Genomic DNA, 22,594 nt, shown 5'->3' on the forward strand with positions numbered 1-22,594 from the left:
ACCCCGGTGCTCACTACGCATAGGCCGGTCAGAACCAGTTCCAGGGGCACACCAGCCCCTGGCCTGGGGGAAGTCCGGCATGGGAGAGGGGTGTAACCACCCCCCTCCTAGTCCCACCCATAGGCAGGACCTAGTCACCGGGTCAGCCCCTTTTCTTAGTATAAAGATAGGAGCGGGCCCCCTGTTCAAATTAGATCATCTTTGGAATCAAGACACGACTTTCTGCGAAAGGACATCAAGATTTCTTCTTCAAGATTCTCCCTTGTGGCTAAGGAGTAGTCACCCTGCATCCGCAGGCACCATCTTAAGAACACTGCGCTCTGCTGCAAGTCCTTCCTCAGGAATCCGACGACACAGCTCGACGAGACCCGGCTTCCCTGGCACCTCTGACCTCTACTCACCTCTACAGCCAAGCTGAGACCCGTGAGTGCGACGAGACCTCGAGGGACCGACGATCGCCAAGACTGCACGACTTCTTTACAGCAAGCCCGCCGAGTGTTCCACTGGTGAGTGCTTTGGGGTCCGAGAAGCCCCGACCCTGAGCAGCTCCAGCACCGAAGATCAGCCTCCCAGCATCTCCACGATCTGCGTGGGGCCCTTCTGCTTTTTGCTGCTCACTGCGTTGTTTGGCTACTAGCCGGCTGGCTTGTGGCCTTCTTAACGACGCCCGACGACATCACTGCTGCTGGTCTGGTTGCTCCAGACTGGCCCTTGCTTCCTCCCAGAAGAGAAGCACCCCGGACCCTCCTGGTCCACTCCAGACGCCATTTTAGGTCCACCGCGTGGGCTTGAATTTGCCAAGGCTTTGTTACCCAATCCTGGGTCCAGCGACGCCGACAGCTTCATCCATCGTGGGACAGCTCGCTCCTCCATCCTGGTCGCCGACAACGCCTCCTGGTCCGTGAGATCTGCAGAGCACAGCGTCACCCACTCACCTAGTCGAGGTGACTACCATCCGGTGCCCTCCTGGTGCCACCTGACTACTGGCTAGTAGTCACGAACTTGTTCCCCTGTTTTCAGGTGTCATCTCTCTTCAAGATCCAGGCTTGGATCACTTCGAACTCTCTTCACTGGTCGCCTGCCAGCATCTTTCTTCCAGGCTCCTGGTCCGTCTACGAGGATTCCCGACATCTTTTGAGACATATGCAGCTGCAGCCCCTGGGCTAGGTAACTTCGGCATTTCGGTGCCCCAGCATAGCCTCACTATCCAAGGGTCAGAATCCACTTTCGTTTTCCTCCTACCAGGTCGGGTTCGCCCGAGAACACTAACTTTGCCTTTACTAGCTACCATAGACTTTGTCCCGCATCACGCGTGAGAGTGCACACTCTGCACCGAGTCCCCTGGGTCTTCTAGAAGTAATCTGAAGATTCTATAGTCAAGTCCTAGCGATTCCAAAGCCTATTAGTACTGTACTTACCTGCTAGTAATTTCGCATTCCACTTTCAGAGTATATGGTTTTCCGTGCCCCTCGGGCATTTGTATATACTGTGCTAACTTAAGTATTTTCGTAAGAGTTTTGTGTTGTGCTTAGTACCCTGTCCTCATAAAGAGTACAGGGCTGTTGTGATCTTAATAAATACACTGTTTATTTTCATAACACTTGTGTGGTGTCCTTTCACTTGGTGTTCAAGGGGTATATGTGTGGTATAACAGCTGGCTTAACACGCCCTCTTGAGTCTTTAGCCTTAGACTGCTCGTATCCATGCTACTAGGATAGCTCGTCTATAAGGTTGACTTACAACCAATCATCAATAAGGGTTGCTGGGCTGATACATAGTGTTCACTAGAATAGTGAGCACTGCATATCAGGCCACCTTCTCACAAGCATGACTACAGAAGACTGAACCAGCTGCTGCCTGATGGCACACTAGATCAGTTACTCCTCCCATGCATTTATTCAGTCCTCTTCTCTGATGGTGCACATTGAAAACAAAAATGACGCTATGAGAGTGCTGTTTTTTTTACTAAGTTGTTGTATGAACACTTGTGACTCCTCAAGTTTTCTGGAAAAAATAAGATGTGACGTGTTCAGCTAAACAATTTTATTTCAATATCCGTGTGTGATGAAATATCCCTTGTTAGGTTTCAATGATAGTAAAGGAAAGATGTTTTTACAACCAGTTAAATATTGTGTATTCATATTCCAGTATGTTTGCAGGCAGTAATTTTAAGTTTCTTTGCATCCAACAGAAAACAAGCCTTGAATGCACAAAATGTTTTTGAATAAAGAACACAATACTTTAAATCTTCAAGAAACAGTCCGAAATAATGAGCTCCAGTATTCAAGAAAACTTAAGTGCAGTTGGAGTCCGAGGAACCTGAACATAAACTGAGAGACCCTGGAAGAAGCAGTCAAGGGCAATTCAGTGAGTGTAAGAGCCTGAGCTGTGCGCCTCCACACCAGAAGACGAAGAAATGACTTCTAGAAAATTATGGCAACGACTCTGACAAACTACCTTATGTATAAACACGTGTGCAATACCAGTTTTGATCATGGGATCCGTATGATGTGGTTACAGTAGTGTTTTGCAGACTACAATTACATCAGACCATCATTCAGTGCTCTAAGTGCATTTTAAACTCTTTCTAGCACTATACAGAGCAACCAGAGAAAGGCACCACGGAGTGGAGCCAGACAACGGAAGGGTAAAGGAAAGAGGAGCTCTGCTGCCTAAACTACAGAGTACTATCTTGATTTGCACCACCCGAAGTATGATGAATCTTCACCCGTAAGTTTGCAAAATCATTCTCCAATCTAAAGGCAAGATCACCCTCAAAGAAGAACTACATATGTTATGAGTGTGGCAAGTATTTAGTGACCATTGTACTTAATTGTTAAATCAGAAAACAAACATTCAAAATGCCACACAGATACAGAAAATTTGAAAATAATACAAGTGCTTTATCAGCCATGTTGGCCCATCACAGAACAGTGTCATGGGATGTTGACAAATGTATACCTGACCCAGAGACTCTAACCAAGAGAGAAAAATCAAACACCCGCAGCAAGAGCTTTAGTTTGTCATCGCTATTAAAGCACCATCAGCAAACCCACAGTGGTGAAAAACCATTCAAATGCACTGAATGTGTGAGGAGCTTTAGTCAATTATCAATACTACAAAGACACCTGCGAACACACACAGGGGAAAGACCATACCATTGCAATGTTTGTGGACGTAGTTTTTGTGAATCGTCAACATTAAGGATGCACCATCGAATACACACAGGAGAACAGCTATTTCAATGTAATGAATGTGGGAAGAGCTTTGCACATTTATTAAGCCTAAAAAAGCATTACCGAACACACACGGGGGAAAAACCATTCAAATGCAGTGAATGTGTAAAGAGCTTTGGTCTGTTATCAACCCTACTGATACATCAGCATACACACACTGGGGAAAAGCCATATCATTGCAGTGAATGTGGAAGTAGTTTTAGTCATATGTCAACGTTAAGGAAACATGAGCGAACACACACTGGGGAAAAACCATTCAAGTGTAGTGAATGTACAAAATGTTTTTGTCAGTTATCAACCCTAAAACGGCATAAGCGAACACACACAGGGGAAAAACCATATCATTGCAGTGAATGTGGAAGTAGTTTTAGTCGCATGTCAATGTTAAGGACTCATCAGCATTTACACACTGGGGAAAAACCATATAATTGCAGTGAATGTGGAAGTAGTTTTAGTGACTCTTCAGCATTAAAGAGACATCAGCGAACACACACAGGGGAAAAACCATTCAGGTGCAGTGAATGTGCAAAGTGCTTTTTTCGATTATCACACTTAAGCCGTCATCAGCGAACACACACAGGGGAAAAACCATTCAGGTGCAGTGAATGTGCAAAGTGCTTTTGTCTATTATCACACTTAAGCCGTCATCAGCGAACACACACAGGGGAAAAACCATTCAGGTGCAGTGAATGTGCAAAGTGCTTTAGTCGATTATCACACTTAAGCCGTCATCAGCGAACACACAAGGGAAAAACTATTCAAGTGCAGTGAATGTGGAAGGAGGTTTTAGCGATTATCAACCCTACCCCTGTACACACACTGGAGAAAAACTGTATCATTGCAGTGAATGTGGAAGTAGTTTTAATGACTTCAGCCTAAAAGAATCATCATCGAACAAACACAGGGGAAACACCATACAATTGCAGTGAATGCGGGAGGAGCTTTTGCAATATTTTAACCCTATGGACACATCAATGTACACACATTGGAGGAAAACCATATCATTGCAGTGGATGTGGTAGGAGTTTTAGTAAATGATCAATCCTACAACTACATAAGCAGAAACACACCGTGGTGTAACACACATAAAAATAATCCTAGAAATGCAGCGATTTTGAGAAGATTTTAGGTGCATCAACAATAATACTGACCTCTCTGTTGACATGGACAAGAGCAATAAAGGACAGTTATTGGAGGTAAACCTCTCCAAGATCCCCATACAGGTCTGGATGCCTTGCTCAGCGTGAGTGGTGTGCACATTGTCTTCCACAATGCCCAGAGTTCTCATAGCCCAGCCTTGTATAGAGGAAGGATTTCACCAATAAAATACACGTCAGAAGGCAGAAAAGGAGTCCTCTTCATTAGCCAAAGATGGTAAAAACAAATGCTTTCCACTCAGATAATTTTAACTAAATGCTGAGTGCAGGAAGTTCCTTCAGCCGCCGACCACCATCAGCAACACCCAGCCAGCGAGTAACCGCAACAAGACTGCTCTTCAGCACACCCATCCTTATACGTAACAAACAAATGGGTTCTGTAGCAGGATCAAACTAATCTTACTTTCACATTAACAGGCCCCATTTTTTAAATAAACACTTTATATTAATGAATATATGGTTTGTTTGGTCATTAGTGGCATAGTACATTTGAAATTAGACACTTTATACATCTTTAATAAACATACCACAATGAAACACCTGAACACAGCCCATTCTTGTGCTGATAACATAACAAATAACAAGTTAAGATTGAGCAGGTCATGGGTGCCGTCAATATATGCATAGCACTGAAAGATGCACAATCGGATCAGGAGTGATATGACTGCGATCGGCCATCCAGGAAGAGGCAGGAACAATCCACGACAGCACCGTGGTGCCTCCTGAGGCAAGAAGATAATCAGAACCGCGTGTTCAGTAGTGACGATATAATAGAGCATACTGTGCAGATCTATTTTAACATCATGTTATTTATCTTTTATAAAAGGGTGCCCATTTATGTTAAGTATCTTTACAGTTTAAGGGAAAATAAAGGTAATTATTTCCCCACAGTCATTTGATTGGTTAATTATCGAGGCTATGGTTAGAGGTCTTCATGTTTACAAGTTCAAACTTTAAGGTTCTAGAGGACATATCCATTTTGTAACCTATCATCAAGAACATTATCCTAGTGCTCGACCTGACCACACTATCATATAATGTGCTTTGCTTTCGAAACAAAGTCAGAAACAAAATTTGTGTTTATATGACTTTCACACAGGTAGATCAGTAGCTGCCTATTCTTTTTAAGGTACACACTATAAGGTAGCCAGGCTGAGCACAAGGCTTCTCTTCAGCAGAGGCCAGGATTATTATTGGAAATCACAGAGCTGGATGCTGTGGGTTAGAAGGCCGAGCAAGACAGACGGCTAATTATAAAATGATTGTTCAACATAGGAAATGAGAAAAAGAGATTGGTTCTATTGGTATCATATTTTATTGCAATCAATTATTCTATAAAAGGTGCGCAGTCATGACTAAAATTTACATGTTTATAAATGAATGTTTTTTTTATATGAAATCAAACAAAATAATCTATGAGACTTAACCCCTTGCATGCTGATGACGGAGCCGTTCCGTCATGACTCCGCCCGCGCAAGGCGGAGTCAGCATGGGCGGGGAATTCCCGCCGCACGCAAGGGGTTAATGGAATTCAGCTGGAGATTGTATAGAAAGAGATGTTAAATGAGATTGCTCCCCAAAATTATCAAGATCATTTGTGTTCTCAGCAGGGATCCTGGCATAGGTGGCATTACAAGCATCTGGTCTCGACAGCGTGGCTGCTCTCAGAAGGGAGCCTGGCATAGGTGGCATTACAGGGCTCCAGTCGCGACAGCGTGACCGCTCTCAGAAGGGAGTCTGACATAGGTGTCATTACAGGGTCTGGTCTCGACGGCGTGACTGCTCTCAGAAGGGAGCCTGGCATAGGTGGCATTACAGGGGTCCAGTCTCAACAGCATGACTGCTCTCAGAAGGGAGCCTGGCATAGGTGGCATTACAGGGGTCCAGTCTCGACAGTGACTGCTCTCAGAAGGGAGCCTGGCATAGGTGGCATTACCGGTGTCTGGTCTCGACAGCGTGACTGCTCTCAGAAGGGAGCCTGGCATAGGTGGCATTACCGGTGTCTGGTCTCGACAGCGTGACTGCTCTCAGAAGGGAGCCTGGCATATGTGGCATTACAGGGGTCCAGTCTCGACAGCATGACTGCTCTCAGAAGGGAGCCTGGCATATGTGGCATTACAGGGGTCCAGTCTCGACAGCATGACTGCTTTCAGAAGGGAGCCTGGCATAGGTGGCATTACCGGCGTCTGGTCTCGACAGCGTGACTGCTCTCAGAAGGGAGCCTGGCATAGGTGGCATTACAGGGGTCCAGTCTCGACAGCGTGACTGCTCTCAGAAGGGAGCCTGGCATAGGTGGCATTACCGGCGTGTGGTCTCAACAGCGTGACTGCTCTCAGAAGGGAGCCTGGCATAGGTGGCATTACCGGTGTCTGGTCTCGACAGCGTGACTGCTCTCAGAAGGGAGCCTGGCATAGGTGGCATTACAGGGGTCCAGTCTCAACAGCATCAGACAGAACCATCATTTCCATATAACGTATTACCCAGGTTCTGAGGGTCACTGGGTTACCCCATTATAATTAATGGATGTGGTATCCTATGCAAAGGGCATATGTTGGATTAGAGCCCTACTTCGATGTACTGCTTTAAGTGCTTGGAGGTCTGTTTGGCACCACCTTTCTATGGAAACCAGGGTCTAGCGGGCTGCTCTGAGCTGAGCGTTTGCGGGCGTTCTAACATGCATCTGTCACTAATTTACTCCGATAACTGGGACAAGAAGTAGGCGGGCTGGATAATTTCCTTCTACCTGCATTGGCACATCATGTTCCCTTTTTCTTGTCTGCTCCCTGGTATACTAGCAGAAGTTTTTGCAGGGCATGACCTCACTAGGGGGGTGACTGGCTTTCTGTATTGGACAAATCCAATATGTTTCACATTTACTAACGTGTGAAAGTTTCCAGCTGCTGGTGCATAGTTTAGTCATAGGCACAGTATTATTAATTTAATTAATCGCTCTACGTAATAGTGCAACTACCAGGCGTTTACTCACTAAGGCATAGTGCAGTGGTGTAAGTTGCCATGCCGTAGGATATAAAGTTTTACTACGACTGCCAGGTCCCGCGAGTGGGTCAGCGATTTAGCCACTTTCGTGTTTTAAACAAACCTTCCTTCCTCTGTGAGTGGTAAAAGGTAGATCAGTAGCAGAGTAAGAAAGATACCTGATCGAGCTGCAACACACCTGCGGGAGCACTCGCTCTTCAAAAATACACAAGCTTCATGCCCCAACATGCGCTATACACAGAAAGCTGGGAAAGGAAGTAAGGCGGGCTGGATCATTTTTCTCCTCTCCCAGTGGCACATCTTGACAGGAGTCAAAGGTACTGCACTTCAGCCAGGCAATGTTAACACCCAGCCACCCCAAGCTGAATATTTAAGGCCATCTTGGCCTCATATACGCAGCCCAGTATTAGGCCCCTGGGTTGGTCAGCATCACTAATCACTCAATTCAACTGAACAAGAGGCGTGAACGTGAGCAGTCGGTCACACTGGCAGCAACAAAGCTGACTGGGAGGTCTGGGTGCAGCCACCACAGATTCAACTGACCAGGTAACAGCTTGGTTATAAGGACCAGTGCGGTTTATGGTATCTTTTCAAAAGGGAGGAGATATGTTAGGCACTTTATTGCCCACAACGTAGCACATTTATGCGGACGTTGTTTTATTGCAACAGGTGTTTCCCTTATTATGCCAGCAGATGCTCACGTGGCCAGCAGTACGCAGCCTTGGAAGTCTGGAGGCGAATACCACAGGATAAGCTATAATGGCAAGAGGTGTAGAGCGGGACGTCCTGCACCAGGGTGCAGTCATCGCACGGGCATCACAGCAGATAGGCTGCGGTCAGACGAGGGTGCTTGCGGGCCAGGAGGCCAGGCAATGTAGCAGTACCAATGCTAAGGACACCCCCCTCCACCACTGGACTGCCCGAGTATGCGAGTGTAGTGTGATTTGCAGTGTTACAGGTATTTTCCCGCCCACACATGGGCAGAAGTGTTCATTGCAGGAATCTGGATAATTAGAGTGGGGGGCTAGACCTATAGAGCATCAAGGGTCACAGCTGGTTAGCGGGTATGTTGGTACCTGTGATCGATCTTTAGTTAAGCAAGCCTGGCAGTTGGCGTAAGTTGGCTGGTCAATCCTAACAAAGTAGGTGCACTCTGCTCCCAGGGCAGGTTACGGGTGGCTTCAGTGAGGCATGACATGATTGGTCCGCACAGCCAGAGTATACAGGTCGGTTGTGGAAGCAGTCTTTCCAGCAAGTGTGCTGCTGTTCCATAATTGGGATGCAAGCGTTAGGGAGCTCAAAATGATAGAAGAGCTGCAACTACAGGTTACAGGAGGTGGGAGCCACATCAGCTTGCAGGGCGACATTGCGATGTTTAAGAGAGCTCCCTCCTGGGAATCAATCACAGTCTGGCTGGGCATGTGAGGCACTGGTACATTCCCAGAGACAGATAAACCGCTCCATGCGCGAAATCGCTGAGCATGGGGCTTTGGCCTCAGCAGGAATGGGCCACGTCGTCTTAGCACGGAGCAAAGTCCATGAAGCAGTGGAGCATTCCCGCAAAGGGTGAATAGTGCTATGTGCAAGTTCAGACCAAAGTGGTTTGGGGTTTTATCAGACATGAGCCGATCCAAAGGAAGGTGAGGCTATTTTGATGCTGATGAGGTTCACTTGTCTCAGGTTGGAAGGGACCTGATCCTCTTGGACATGCAAGAGAGACTGGAAGGAGCCGGTTGCAAGTGAGTTAGATGTTGTTTGGTCAGTGGGGTGCTCAGTAGGTGACGGGGGCCGCCTCCAGAGCTGTGGCGGAGTTACAGGGCGATCTAGAAGCAGTCTGGGTACAGAAGGATACCTCTGCAAGAGCACAATAGGGGTGCCAGAGCCAAATCCCAGGAGCCTCAGGGGAGGGTTCTGGAACAATGACGTCGGCGCCCCGTTAGACCTTCGGGCGGTTGTAGGCCTGAACAACCGGGGGCTTGCCTTGCTGCGCTCCGCCCTGAAAGGGGCGCGAGTTATAAGGGACCAATGTGTCGCGTGATCCAGTAAGGGGATCACCCCTTAAGGGTAGCACTGATTGGTTTTCCACAGTGCTTGACTCATCAGGCGGGCAGGGTAGCATAGGTTAGTACGGCTACCTGCCCTTGGATTGCCCGTAAAATAACCCACCATAATTTGCATACTGTTGTATGAAATAAACCTGCAGCCATAATTTTCTCCAAACAAAGAGTTGTGTGGTGTATTTATTTATGCATGCCGTTTCTACTTTGGTGCGGGTGGGGATCATCCTGCGCCGATATTGGAACTAGGCCTTGATTCATGGTGACAGCAGCATTTCGGCTCTTTCATCCACTACATGTATCTCAGGCAGCCTGCAGCTCACTTGCTGCTCAGTTATATATGTATAATCTGGGCACGCATTGGAGAAGCATTATCCAAATCTCTATGCAGTAAGTAGAAATGCAGCAGGCAAGATTGTTTATCCGGCAGCTCTAGTGTTAGTGGAACATGTACAAATGTAATTTTAACCCTCGTGGTTGTGATTAATAGCCATCATATAGCCTTATAGCCCTTTGTAGCTGGGCTATACCAGCTTTTAAAGGCCCTCTCCAGTGTTAACAAGGGAGCCGGACTTTAATAGCCGGTATAATCCAGCTTCGAAGAGCTATAAGGCTATTACAACATTCTGCCACTAGAGGGCAGAATGTTCTAACAAAAAAAACCAAAGCCTTTATGAGTGCGACGGGATTGGGCTCCCTGAAGCCTTTGTTCAGAGCCAGAGCTGTGAACAAAGAAACATTGGAATGTTGGCGCTCCAGGCTTATACCATGCTGCACTGTTGCTTCTGTGAAGGTTAAATATACTGGGAAGCAAAGCCCGGCCTCGTTTTGCCTGGGCTCCAAGTTATTGTTCACTGCTCCTCACTCTGGGTATGTCCCAGCCTTCTTCGAGCAGGGCAGGGGGCTCTGAGCGATTCTACGTTGGTGATTAGGCCACAAGGGGGCACTGCGCGACTGTTCCTCGTATTAGGCAAGCTGCAGCAAGGAGCCCTGTAATAATTTACACCTTAATTTTATCCTGACCGCTTGAAGCTTTACCACACTTAAATAGCTAATTGTGACATAGTCGTGATGAGTATGAGCGTGTCACACTACATCACATTTGTATGCCCTATCAAGTTGGCCAGCAGAAGGCAAGCCCTGTCACAGCTCACGGGATCAAAGCCATTGGCAGCTTTTCATTCCTTCCAACTCACTAGCTTCCCTTTCCTGGGGGCGGGGGTCAACTTTCCGCAACCAACGTCAATGGTGTCGATTACATTCGCTGGTGCAAGGCCGATCACTTGCAGACTCACTCTGCTCAAAAACACATAATATCAAGGTAATGCTGAAGAAAGCTCAATAGTATGTAGCATTATATGATAGACCGCTACGAGGCCAGAGGCAGCTGTTAAAAGGTAATTAACAGGCATGATACTGGCTTCATAAATTGCATTTCGCTCATGCTCTTACTGCCTTTTCTGTCAATTTAAGGTGATTAGCGCGGTCCTTCTGTCCACCCAGTTGAAGTAAAGTGTAGTGTCACCCTATGCTGAGGGCAAGGACGAGCAGCCATGGATGAGGGGTGAGAAGAGACGTGTGTATCCTGCCGTTGATTCTCACTGAGCATTAGTAGGTCTGGGCCGCGACCCCAATAGCGGCCAGATGCCCGATGGATCCGGCGCAGGTACGAGGGGTGCGCGGTCATGATGTGCTTGCCCCCTGCATGCACTGTCATTGTGGGTGTGGACGCATGGGGGCCGGAAGGGGCTCAGATATAGGGCCCTCTTTCCGGTTGTTGCAGGTCCTTCATGGTTTTGGTTTGGGGTTCTGCTTTGCCCTGTGGGTCGCGTCGCCGCTGTGGGTTGTCCCCACGTGCTCCTTCAAGCCTTTGCCTATTGTGCAGTGAGTTTGTCCTCAAAATATTTCACTGTTCCTTTGTGCTGTGGGTAGTGTTGCCTGTGTGGGCTGCCCCATGGGCTCATTTCAGGCCTGAGTCTTATTGTGCAAGGCATATGAAAAGGATGTGCGGCAATGCCCGTGCATTTGCATGTTGTCATTGTTTCAGCTGGGATGGCATTTACCCTGAACGTAGCGGTTGCCTTTGGGGTTTGTTGTTGTGGCTGCCCTTGAACAGTCCTCTCAATGTACCAGGCCCTTCACAGGCGAATGTAAATGTAAATGTCAAGGTATTTGTAGAGCGCACTGCCACCAAGCGGTTTCTTGGCGCTATTACTCATACCGCTGTGGAACCCTTCCTGGCTTTCCCTGTGAAGTGTCCACTCCTAGGCACCCCTAGGGTGAAGCCAGGCATCCTAGCGCTGTTGGGGCCGGTGTGGAGGTTAAGGAAGCTATTGCCCAGAGTTGCAGCGTGGGGCCCATGATTAGAATAGGCACCGAGGCGAGAATTGTCAGGTCCGAGGAAATTGAGCCCAAGACCCTGCCGCGTCGGGAATTGAACCCTGGTCCCGGGCCAGAACTCTGCATCAGGGTCTGCCGCTCTAACCATTGATCCACACTCCTCGAATGCCTAGGTGAGGGCCCGGGGACACAGGGGAGGCTGGAGTCACCCGCTGCTGCAGGACAGGGATGCACGCACATGTTTCACAAAAGCAATCAGCATGGCTCGGGCAAGTTGCACCGCTATGGGGTGTTAGGAATTAGGGCCAGTCTGTCCTCCATGGCCATGCTCCACCATCACATGATCAGCCCTGGGGGGAATATAAGCCCCGCCCTCCTCTCTCTCAGCGCTTGGTATCTTTAATTTTGGGTTCCAGGTGCTGGGTTGTTGTTCCTGAGCTATAGCTTGTCTGGGGTTCACGGGCTCGTGTTCCCTGGGTTATTGGATCCTGTTTTGGTTAGCCTCATTTCCTTACCCTTCCCCTCCCTCCCCTCGTTACGTTAATCAGCCTTACTTCCTTTCCCTTTTGTTGGCACCTTGCTCCTTGGAGCTCGTGATTTGTATACTTTGGTCTGGAATAGCCGAGGTACACCGGGGCTCCGGTTTACTCGGCTACAAGCAGAAGAAGAAGCGTGTGTTCGCGCTAAGAAGTAACTCTTACCGGTGCCTTCGGTTTAAACACGGAAGCAGCGCACTCGGCGTCCGTATCTTGTGTAGGCAATCCGCCTCTTTGTGTGCCGCTTGGGCGTTTTCTGCCGCGCTGAGCGGAGCTGCAGACGCTGCCGATCACGGAAGAGTGTTTACTTGTTGTTGAGAACTTTTATCTGTCGGCGTAAGGAAAGACGCTTTTGGACATTGTTTTGGGGGTTTTTTATGCCTATGGACATGGCTTTTTCCCCCTAGAAGCCCTGATTAGTGCATTTGTTTCCCGAGTGCACTCTCCCTTTCATTAACCCCTTCTGGAATTGGAAACTCCCTTCTACTTCGGAGTTTCACTCTCCTTGCTGCAGAGACCTCCCGAAAGCAGATCCTGTGTTATCCACAAGTAAGGAGATTGTGGGTTGTGTATGGTGGAGTGTGGTTATGAGACAGGGGTGAAAGGGAGGGTACAAAGAGAAATAGGAGAAATACTGATTCTGTGTATCTTGTATTTCTAGACATAGAGGCGTGGAGGTGGAAGTTGGATATCGTAGTCCAGTCCAGCTTGGGGTGAAGCATTTTGACGTCCCTTCCCTTTGAATTCCTTTCCGGCCCCCTATCCTAGACTCGAGTGTCTTCTTATGGTGTTTATTTCATGAGTCGCATTAGAGTCGGGGTAGTGGGTTGGGCATACGTCGTTCCTGCAGTGTCTGGGCCGGTGGAAACCAACATGGGGGAGGGATAGCTTACTCGGGCGTGCTTCTCAAAAACATCACCCCCTCCCCCTTTGTTCCTCCTGGTCACGCTGTCTGGTCATGTCGCGGGTTCCCTTGCGGTCCCTGTTCTTGCTGGATACATTGTTGTCCCCCTGCTTTGTGCTGCGGGGTGCCTTGAGCCCTGTGGCAGCATGGTCGTCGGTGATATATGATGGTGAGTCTGAGGCCCACATCGACATTATACTCTAATAAAGTTTTCGATAGTGTTGAGGAACTCCACAACACATATCATCACTGAATACCCCTTCATAGTGTTCGGTGGGGGTAGCTGGCATGGGTAGGTTGGGTATGCACCGTATCATTGTTTGATTTTGCTCCAAGAAAGTGTCATTCATCGTCTTTTGAATGTCACTCACATTTGTACTGAAATGATGAAGATCTCACACATAGCAATCCGAAACCTGGGGAGCTATGGATGGGGGCGGCCAGCTCTCAGCTGGCTATGCAACTGAGCTACCATTGTGGCTTATTTCACCTTATGCAAATAGAAGCATTGATATGCAATGACATATGCTTAATATGTAATGGAGCTGGCGCTCATGTAGAGCGTTTCAATACCCTTGCATTCACATACACATTACATTAGTGTAATTAATATGTAATTCTCAATGTGCGTTAGAGTAACGCGATGAATGGCGGATCGGTCAGGCTGTTCAGGGAGCGGAATACCTAGTAAATGCGGTGTGTGCCGGTGCCCGGTCTGAATGCCATAGTCATTGCCTGAGCAAGCTGGGTAGTCCTGCAGATTAGTTTTAACTCTTAAACAATCCTTGAAGCTTGCTCAGGGCGCCCTCTGCTGTTGGTGTCGTTTATATTGGCAAGGTCCTTCTGGAACTCTTCACCGCTGTGTCCGGGACCCGGTGGAAGGTGTACACATCGCTTTCAGCACCGATGCTAAGCAAAGATTTAAGCTTAGTGTTTAGGGTGATATAATGTTCCCTGGTCTTTCTGCAGGGCTCCATAGGGTAGGATGACCCAGCGGCAAGGAGCAGCTTGGGTAGTTTACGTGCGCATTGACGACCATGAAGTATGCATCGTGGGTCTCTGCTCACACTAAAGTGTGCCAAGATCGCACAAAACATAGGAGGAGAGTGCGGTGTCAGTCATATATGGCGATTTATGAGAATATGCCAGAGGTGGCGACTATGACATCACAGACTTGATTTCATTTTGCGTTGCGGGCTTGTGACTTAGCAGTTACCGGAGAGAGTGCCCTGGGTGGGGCAAAACAGTAGATCAGTTTTATCCGTAAAAACAAATATTTAAAAAAATCTCTGCGGTGGTCAGTTCCTCCCTAGTTGGATGAGAGTAAAGGGTGATCTAGCCAGCATTTTTGGGGTGCGATCTCGGCCCCCCCATTTGCTTTGTCATGGTTGCAGAATGCAGTTTTGTGCAGTTGTGGGGGATGAGCCAGCCTGAAGGGGTAGAAGCTGCACCCTTGTCCCGGTGTCAAGCCAATTGTACACAGCACTATGGGGATATGTGATGCCTCAGTTGGGCTTGAGGTACTTATGGTATGCGCCCTGCTACAAGTGTTAGTAGGGTACACTGCTGACTGAGTGGATGCATACAGTGTTATGCTAAGTACAGTTCCTACCAGCAGCTACGGGGTTGTGCTAGCTGGAGCTGTAGGACTGTGGCCTGATTAACCTAGTGAGTTATGTAATCAAGGGAAATTAAATTAGCCTGGGATGGAGTCTCTCTAGTGTACCTGGTGTGTCACGGTGGGAATGCAGTTGGCACTTTACAGTTACACTGCCTCTGGGCTAAGCCAAAATCCCAGCCTAGCCACCTAGGGGGTGGACTAGTGTCAGCTTAAGTGTGTACTCCCTTCTCCTGACTAGAGAGGTGGGTCCGGCCAGGCTTAGGTGCATACCCAAGCCAAACAGAAACTCCATTTACAACATTGGTAGAGAATGCCTAGGATTTGTTTGCAGTTCATTTGCAACCACCCCACAGGGCAGAGGTTTTAAGCCCCAAGGTTTTGTGGAGGGAGTCTGTTGAAGAGCTAATTTCAGGTTAGGATGTCTCGCGCTTTCGCCGCACGGTTGAGTGCCAGTCACGAGTGGATTGTATTAGGGTGAGCTGGCGGTGGGTCGGAAGTGCCGAGGCATCAGTAGCACTTAGCAGCTTACATCCAGATGTGGTTTCCAACAATGCATGTGGCATCTGTTAGAATAGAGCCCTACTCTGAGGTAATGCCTTAAGCGCTCGGAGGGCTGTTGGCACCGTCTTTCAATGGACGCCATTGTCTAGCGGGCTGCTCTGAGCAGAGCATTTGCAGGCATGTAAAAATGTCAATGAAAATGTAGTGGATTTGTAAAGCGCACTGCTGCCCGTAAGCGTCCTGGCGCTGAAGACCGCTGGGGAACCCCTCCTGGCTTTCCCTGTGAGATGGTCCCTTCTGGGTATCTCCAGGGTGAAGCCAGGCATCCCCGGGGTCTGTGGGGGGCATTGTTGAGATTTGGCAAGCTTAATGCCCAGAGTTGCCGAGTGTGATCCCTGGTTAGAGTAGGCACCAAGGCGAGAATTATCGAGTCCGTTGACCCTGGTCCACGACGGCAGCTTTCAATAATTTACTCAGATAACTGGGATAAATATAAATGGTGGGCTAGATACTTTCTTATTTCTGCATTGGCACATCTGGTCAGGAGTGATCGTCAAAAGGGATTGCACTTCATCCAGGTACTGTTAGCATTCATCCACACCAAGCCGATTGTTTAAGGTCACCCTGAGTGGCATTTACACAGCCCAATATTAGGCCTTTGTGTATGTCAGTGCCATAAATGATAACATGGAATGTGCCTTAAATGATAACATGGTACTGAACAGGAGGCGTGACCATGGATTACAACAGCAGAATTTTGGGGAGAGCTAGTCTCCACATGCTCTTATTTACATGGTGGTCGATGCTACACGGGGGCATTGCCGCACTTCGGACAGGGCACAGGCATTGTGTTTCCCAGGGGGGCAGTAAGTGGAGGCAATGCTCTTTCCAAATCTAGCACCAGGACACAAATGTAGTCAGGGCCAACTTGCCTGTTGGGTGACTTGTGTAGGCGCCTGGGTAGCTGTCGCTCCACGAAGGGCTGAGTTGTAGCCAATAGAGGGCGCCAGGCATATATTGTTTCAAACCAGATTCTACATCATTAATGCGTTCACCAGGGTCTAGCAATCAAAGAGGTCTGTAAAATTGTCTGGTCAACGGCGCAGATTATGTGCACTCTAGAATCAAGGTTAGGTGACACAAGAGGGTGATTCAAGATACACAGGTGGTGTGACGGCAACGCGAGACTGTCAGCTTATGCTGGGTAGGAGGTTCTGTATCACCAACCAGAAGGGTGTCATGTGGCAAAACCAGTAAATATGTTTAAGAATGACATAGATGCCAGTCAGGAGAGGTTTGTCAAAGGTATTCCACTTCTTGCCAGGCATCGTTAACAACCCTTCCACACCAAGCCTATTATTTAGGTTCCTGGGCCGCATACACACAGCCCGGATAAGGCACCTGCGGCTGTCAGCACCATGAGTACTAAATTACAACTGTACAGTGGGCATACTTGCTGGCCTGGCAGTATTGCTACAGCCTCCAGTCAGACACCAATAGCAGTGAGTGTGGCTGGCCCTCTGTCCAGTTGTTAGGGGAATTTAAATTCCATGTACTTGCTACTAACGGGTATCATGTGTGAGTGTGTTAACTGCTTTAAAAAAGGAATAAAAAGGAGTACGGCTTAACACATAGTCTATTAGGAAGTAAATCAGGGACCCGCTACCTTTACACATGGATTTCGGTGAAGGGCAATTAAGTACCGGGGGTAGTGCATTGCATCTTAGGTCAAAGCGGGTTGGCACACAGGTGGTGTCTAGGATCGTCCAGGCACACACTGCAGTGTAGAATGCAAAAGAACTGCAAGTTGCCACTATCTCGAGTGTGACAGATGCAACAAATTGATCCCTCCCTAGCAAACCAAGGTTCTTATGGTCAGATGCACACATACAACTGCTCACTTCAGCATCACTAAAGGTAGTCTGTTAGCAGAGGTATAGAACGGGACGTCCTGTGCCAGGGTACGGTCATTGCACAGGCAACACAGCAGATCGTGTGCTGTCAGACGAGGGTGCTTGCGGGCTAGGAGGCCAGGCAAGATAGCAGAACCAATTTTAAGGACCTCTCTCCCCCACCGGACTGCCTGAGAATAAGAGTGCAGTGGGTTTCGCAATGTTACTAGTATTTTCCTGCCCATTGTGTTGTGTATTTATTTATGCATGTATACTCTGTTGTGGTGTGGGTGGGGTGTGGTGCCATAATGGGACTATGCGGCTGTCCGCGTCCCCCGCAGGTGGCCATCCTAAACGGGCGGCCCTCCTTAGTGCCATTTGGGCACTTCCCCACCCCACTAAAATGTGGGACTCCAGGAGGAGTCCCCTTATCAGACGAGTCACTTCCGGCATGCAGAGGAGGTGGGGAGGTATTTATGCCTCCCCCGGCCATCTCTGCATCCTCTTTGCGCCGGACATGCCATCTCCCACCCTACCGCTTACCCGGCGTGGGGTTGGCAGGCGAAGTAAATAGAATGTTATAATGTTTTCTTTGTCATTGCAGGCGGAGTTACAGGGTTATCTGGAAGCATTTGGGTACAGAAGGGTACCTCTGCAAGAGCACAATTGGAGTGCCAGAGCCAAATCCCAGGAGCCTCAGGGGAGAGTCCTGGAGTAATTAGGTTGGCGCCCGGTTAGTCCTTCGGGCGGTTGTGGGCCTAAACAACCTGGGGCTTGCCTTGCTACGCTCTCCCCTGAAGGGGCGTGAGTAATAAGGGACCAATGTGTCACGTGATCCCAGTAAGGGGATCACCCCCATAAGGGGTAGCGTTGATTGGTTTCTCCACAGTGCTTGGCTCATCAGGCGGGCAGGGCAGCATAGGTTGGTACAGCTGCCTGCCCTTGGATCGCCCATAAGATAACCCACCATATTTCATACTTTTGAATGGAATAAACTTGTAGCAATATTTTCCCAAACAAAAGTTGAGTTGTGTATTTATTTATGCATGTATACTCTGTTGTGGTGTGGGTGGGGTGTGGTGCCATAATGGGACTATGAGCACAGCCACACACACGCGTGCACTATACACAAGCACACACTGAGCACAGCCACACAATTTGTGCACTACACACAAGCACACACTGAGCACAGCCACACACACACTCGTGCACTACACACAACCACACTGAGCACAGCCACACATACTTGTGCACTAAACACAAGCACACACTGAGCACAGCCACGCACACTTGTGCACTACACACAAGCACACACTGAGCACAGCCACACACACTTGTGCACTACACACTGTGGTGGTGGGCCTCAGCAAGGCCTACCAGTGCTAGGGGTTCGCCCTTCTCTGCACAGAGTCTTCAGACCATAGAACAGAAGTTGGCACAGAATCTGGAATAGAAAATAAAAGATTTATTAAACCTCGTGAGGTAGAACTACATTCACACAACACCCTTCAGTAATGTATGAAGTAGCACACAGAACTGAAGGAGCATGGTCTTTTTATACCCACACAGGGGCTCAGAAGAAGGCAGCACAAGTACAAAATACAAGTTTTAGGTACATATATGGTCGTATAGAAAACCTACAGTCAACAAGTGTGAGGAGCTAACAGTGGCTAATTCTAATAAACACATCCTGACAGTTATGAACTGGGAACAGCTGCAAAAACAGCTGCAAGCTCAACTGAGCATGTGCGAGACAGGAAAGGCTAAATATACCTTGTCACTAGGCAGAATACAAGAGCAGGGGACAGAAAGGTAGGACATAGCACATGGCAAGCACGTGGTAGCACATGGCATACAAAATGGCGGACAGAAATAAAAAATGGATTCCACAAAATGGACAAGATATCTTCTAAATACAAGATGGCTTCTGCTAATGCTAACCCAATTGCTGCCAAATTACAACAGACGACCCTTTTAGCATTAGCTGAAGACATTTGTTTATCTGGGGTAATCTAGATATGCATCCTGTACATTGATGCTCATAATCTCAGTGATCTCTTTATTTAGCATCTGTTGTGCTTTCATTTCTGCAATGTTTCTCTTGGCAGGTGTACAACCAGTGATGCCCATGGAGCAAAGCATAGAACCACATTGTAAGCAAGTACAGCATGTAAATAATATCGCCAACAGTATACAAAAAATAGTCAGTAGTTTCCACCCCCAAGTAGCAGCAAATAGTGTCCAGAACCAGGTCGAAAAAGTCCATGTACCAGTCTCTGGGTGAATCTCTGCAGCAATCTTATGCAGTTTTGATATTACGTCGTATACTGAAGGTGAGTGGTCTGGTATAAATACGCAGCAACTGCTGCCGATGATGCGACATGCACCACCTCGATCAGCCAAAATCACATCAAGCACCATTCTGTTCTGGAGTGCTACAATCCTTACAATGTGCAGTTCTTCTGTAATGTGCCCAAGTGCCATTGCCGTCTGATTGGTAACAGCTTCCACAACACAAGTGAGTCTCCTTATTTTCCTACTGTTTAATGCAGCACCCACAAAGAAGAACAAACCCAAATTGAAATCGACATATTGTTACAAAGTGGTATCAGTCTGATCAACCTCATCAGTACTTATTGTTCATTTATATCTGTTCTTAGGGATATTGTTATAAAGTGTATAGTCTCTGTGATAAGAGGCAGGTGCCAGAAACACAGGGGGCAATAGAAAGGATACATAGCACACGCCAGACCACCCAACAGGTAGTTGATAATATCCCTTATTTCCGCACACAAAATAAGTATTATGTGAGGCTGTAAAACTGCTGTTATTAACACCTTCAATGATCAGAACTACTGTACACTCACTCCTTCCTACTTGAATTCTTCCAGCACTGCTTATACACAAATCTGCTTTAGCTCTGGTCACAGAAATTACAATTTGGCAGAAATAACTTGGGTTGTTGAGAAAGTGGCTCCTGCTCAACAATTGCTGATTGCCACTACTCCAGTACCGGTTGAGCATCACTACTTTACGCTTCCCTACCATGAGCAGAAGCATCGCCAATCCTACCTAAATAATACATTCATCCAGATATTGCATCATACACACAATGCCTCGAATACTATCAGCTGTTGGGTGTGTGGGATGATACCTGCACACCAAAAGAAAGGAGGAACACCTTTTACTCCTCTGCCGTTTTCCCATAATGGTTCAGGTCAAGCTTGGTATGCACTTTTGTTTGCTTCTGGAAAGCCTTCAGTAGGTGGGATTAACTTTCGTCTGAATAAAGTATGCTATCAAGATAAAGAAGGGTATCCACAAGCTAAAGGGACTAAGTGGGAATGGGAAGAGTATCAACCTGACAATATTTGGACACCATATGTCTTCACGAATATGAGGACTATGAGGCTGACATCTTGTTTCTGGATTCAGGTGTTTTGGACGGCGGGCATCGTGCTAAGTCAGGGACCTCTAGTGGCTGTCTGTGATTGGTGGTTGCTTCACTGGGCACAGGTGCCAAGGGTCTTTATAGCTTACCTTAGTCTGACACACCAGCACTACTCTCAGCCGGGGAAGATCACAGCCTTACAGCCTATGTACTTAGCGAAGTCAAGGGCAAGCCTTCCCTCGGGGGCGCAAGTTGTATCGGTCGGAAGTAGGGACAGTAAGGTCGGGAAAACAATTGTTCTTGGTGTTGAGCAGAGTTAAGGGAGGGTCTCACCCTTCCTTTCAGTATGCTGTCACTCTCTGCTTCGTGGATGTAGAATGCAGTCTGGCATCGCTGAATGGGACAAACGTCGGGACTGCTCCTGTTTCTGAGTCTCCTAGTCCTTCCCTCACCCACTGATAACAGGGGAGGGGCAGAGGCACACGCCTGCAGTGCGATGAATGCACCCAATTCTTCCGACCTTCTACTTTCACGGCGGTGCGGGTGGCTAGTAACACCTGACGGGGTTGTGTCCAGCGGGGCTCGAGGCTCTAAGTCTGTTGAAAATTCCGGATCAGGACCCAGTCACCAGGTTGGATAACGTGCCCTGGGCCCTCGCTTTTGTCAGATATGGCCTCAATGACCTGGTGATAAAGAGTACGAAAGGTATTAGTTAGACTGTACAGATAATTTGTTAATATAGGGTATTCAACGTCAGACAGTTTCTTAGGCCGCGGGACACCCCATACATTGGCAGGCCTCTGGAACACAATTTCATGTGGGGACAGCCCTATTCTGGTGTGGGCCTTTTTTCTTCTGGACAGTAGAGCTAAGGGCAGAGCATCACCATTGTCTTTCCATTGCCGTACGGACCCAACAACCATCAATTCTCTCTTTTGCTAATTGCTCCTTCCACACCCTTAGTTCCTCAGGAGTAGTATGGGACTGAATATCAATCACACTCTTTACTGTGTTTTCAACCAAGCCCTCGTCTGCCACCCACCTAGCCTGACCTCCTACATACATTCCTTCCCTTTTCCGAAGAGCTGTTTGTCTGGCCGTCTGGTCAGCCAGGGCATTGCCTTTCCCAACATCATCTGTCACTTTCTTATGGGCTTTACATTTTATAATAGCCACCTTTCTGGGGAGTGTCAGGGAGTCTAACAGGCGGTAAATTAGGGGGCCATGTTGAATTTTGGTCCCATGGGAAGTAAGGAAATTCCTTTCTTTCCACAACCTCCCGAAGTTGTGGGCCACCATGAAGGAATATTCGCTGTCAGTATAAATATTTACCGTCAAATAAAATTCACAAGCTCTAGTAAGGGCCACTAATTCTGCTGCTTGAGCAGAGCACTGCGGAATCTGAGCTGTTTCTACTACTCGCCCTAATGTTGTGAGGGCGTATGCAGCTGTGGTGCTACCATCAGGCCCTCTGAGACATGATCCGTCTACATACAGTGTACCTTCTGGTTCTGCTATCGAGGTATCCTGTAAGTCAGGGGTACTCATAGTACGGCCCGCGGGCCAGTGGCGGCCCGGCAAGCCTTCCCTGGCGGCCCGCGGACCTTGTACACATCATACCAGTGTTTTGTTTTTTTAAATAGTGTCTGCAAACTAAGTTACAGCAGCGCGACTCCGAGACTCTGCTGCTCTGTGGGGGCCGGCCGGGCGATTTCTGCCATAGTTAGAGTGGAGCTGCAGGGGCACTAAGAGGTGAACACAGCCTCATTGACATTCTAATGGTCTTTTAAAGACATGTTAATGCGCTCGGTGCAGCTATGTGTGTGTGTGTGCTCCGAGCCCGGGCTGACACAGAGGCAGGGTGAGATGACAGAGGGAGAGGGAAAGAAAGGAAGACAAAGTGAGCATAGTTTTTAACATTTAATTGAAACTTGAGCACGTTCAGGTCAGTGATTTAGTTCC

The 22,594-nt window shown here is 48.0% G+C and overlaps 1 protein-coding gene and 1 pseudogene across 1 annotated transcript in view; both read left to right on the plus strand.

The window, feature by feature from the left end:
• The window catches only part of LOC147667567 (uncharacterized), a 222,049-nt gene that overhangs the window by 38,802 nt on the left and 160,653 nt on the right, over positions 1–22,594 (plus strand). Inside the window, 1 exon segment of the mRNA XM_086948814.1 lies at positions 2,192–3,984. Coding sequence (XP_086804940.1) covers positions 2,862–3,984 — 1,123 coding nt within the window. The 5' untranslated portion in view covers positions 2,192–2,861.
• LOC147667568 (uncharacterized) overlaps positions 4,400–22,594 on the plus strand; it is a 94,552-nt pseudogene continuing 76,357 nt past the window's right edge.

This window comes from Lissotriton vulgaris, unplaced genomic scaffold (genome assembly GCF_964263255.1).
Source record: "Lissotriton vulgaris unplaced genomic scaffold, aLisVul1.2 SCAFFOLD_1707, whole genome shotgun sequence".
Classification (NCBI taxonomy): Eukaryota; Metazoa; Chordata; class Amphibia; order Caudata; family Salamandridae; genus Lissotriton; species Lissotriton vulgaris.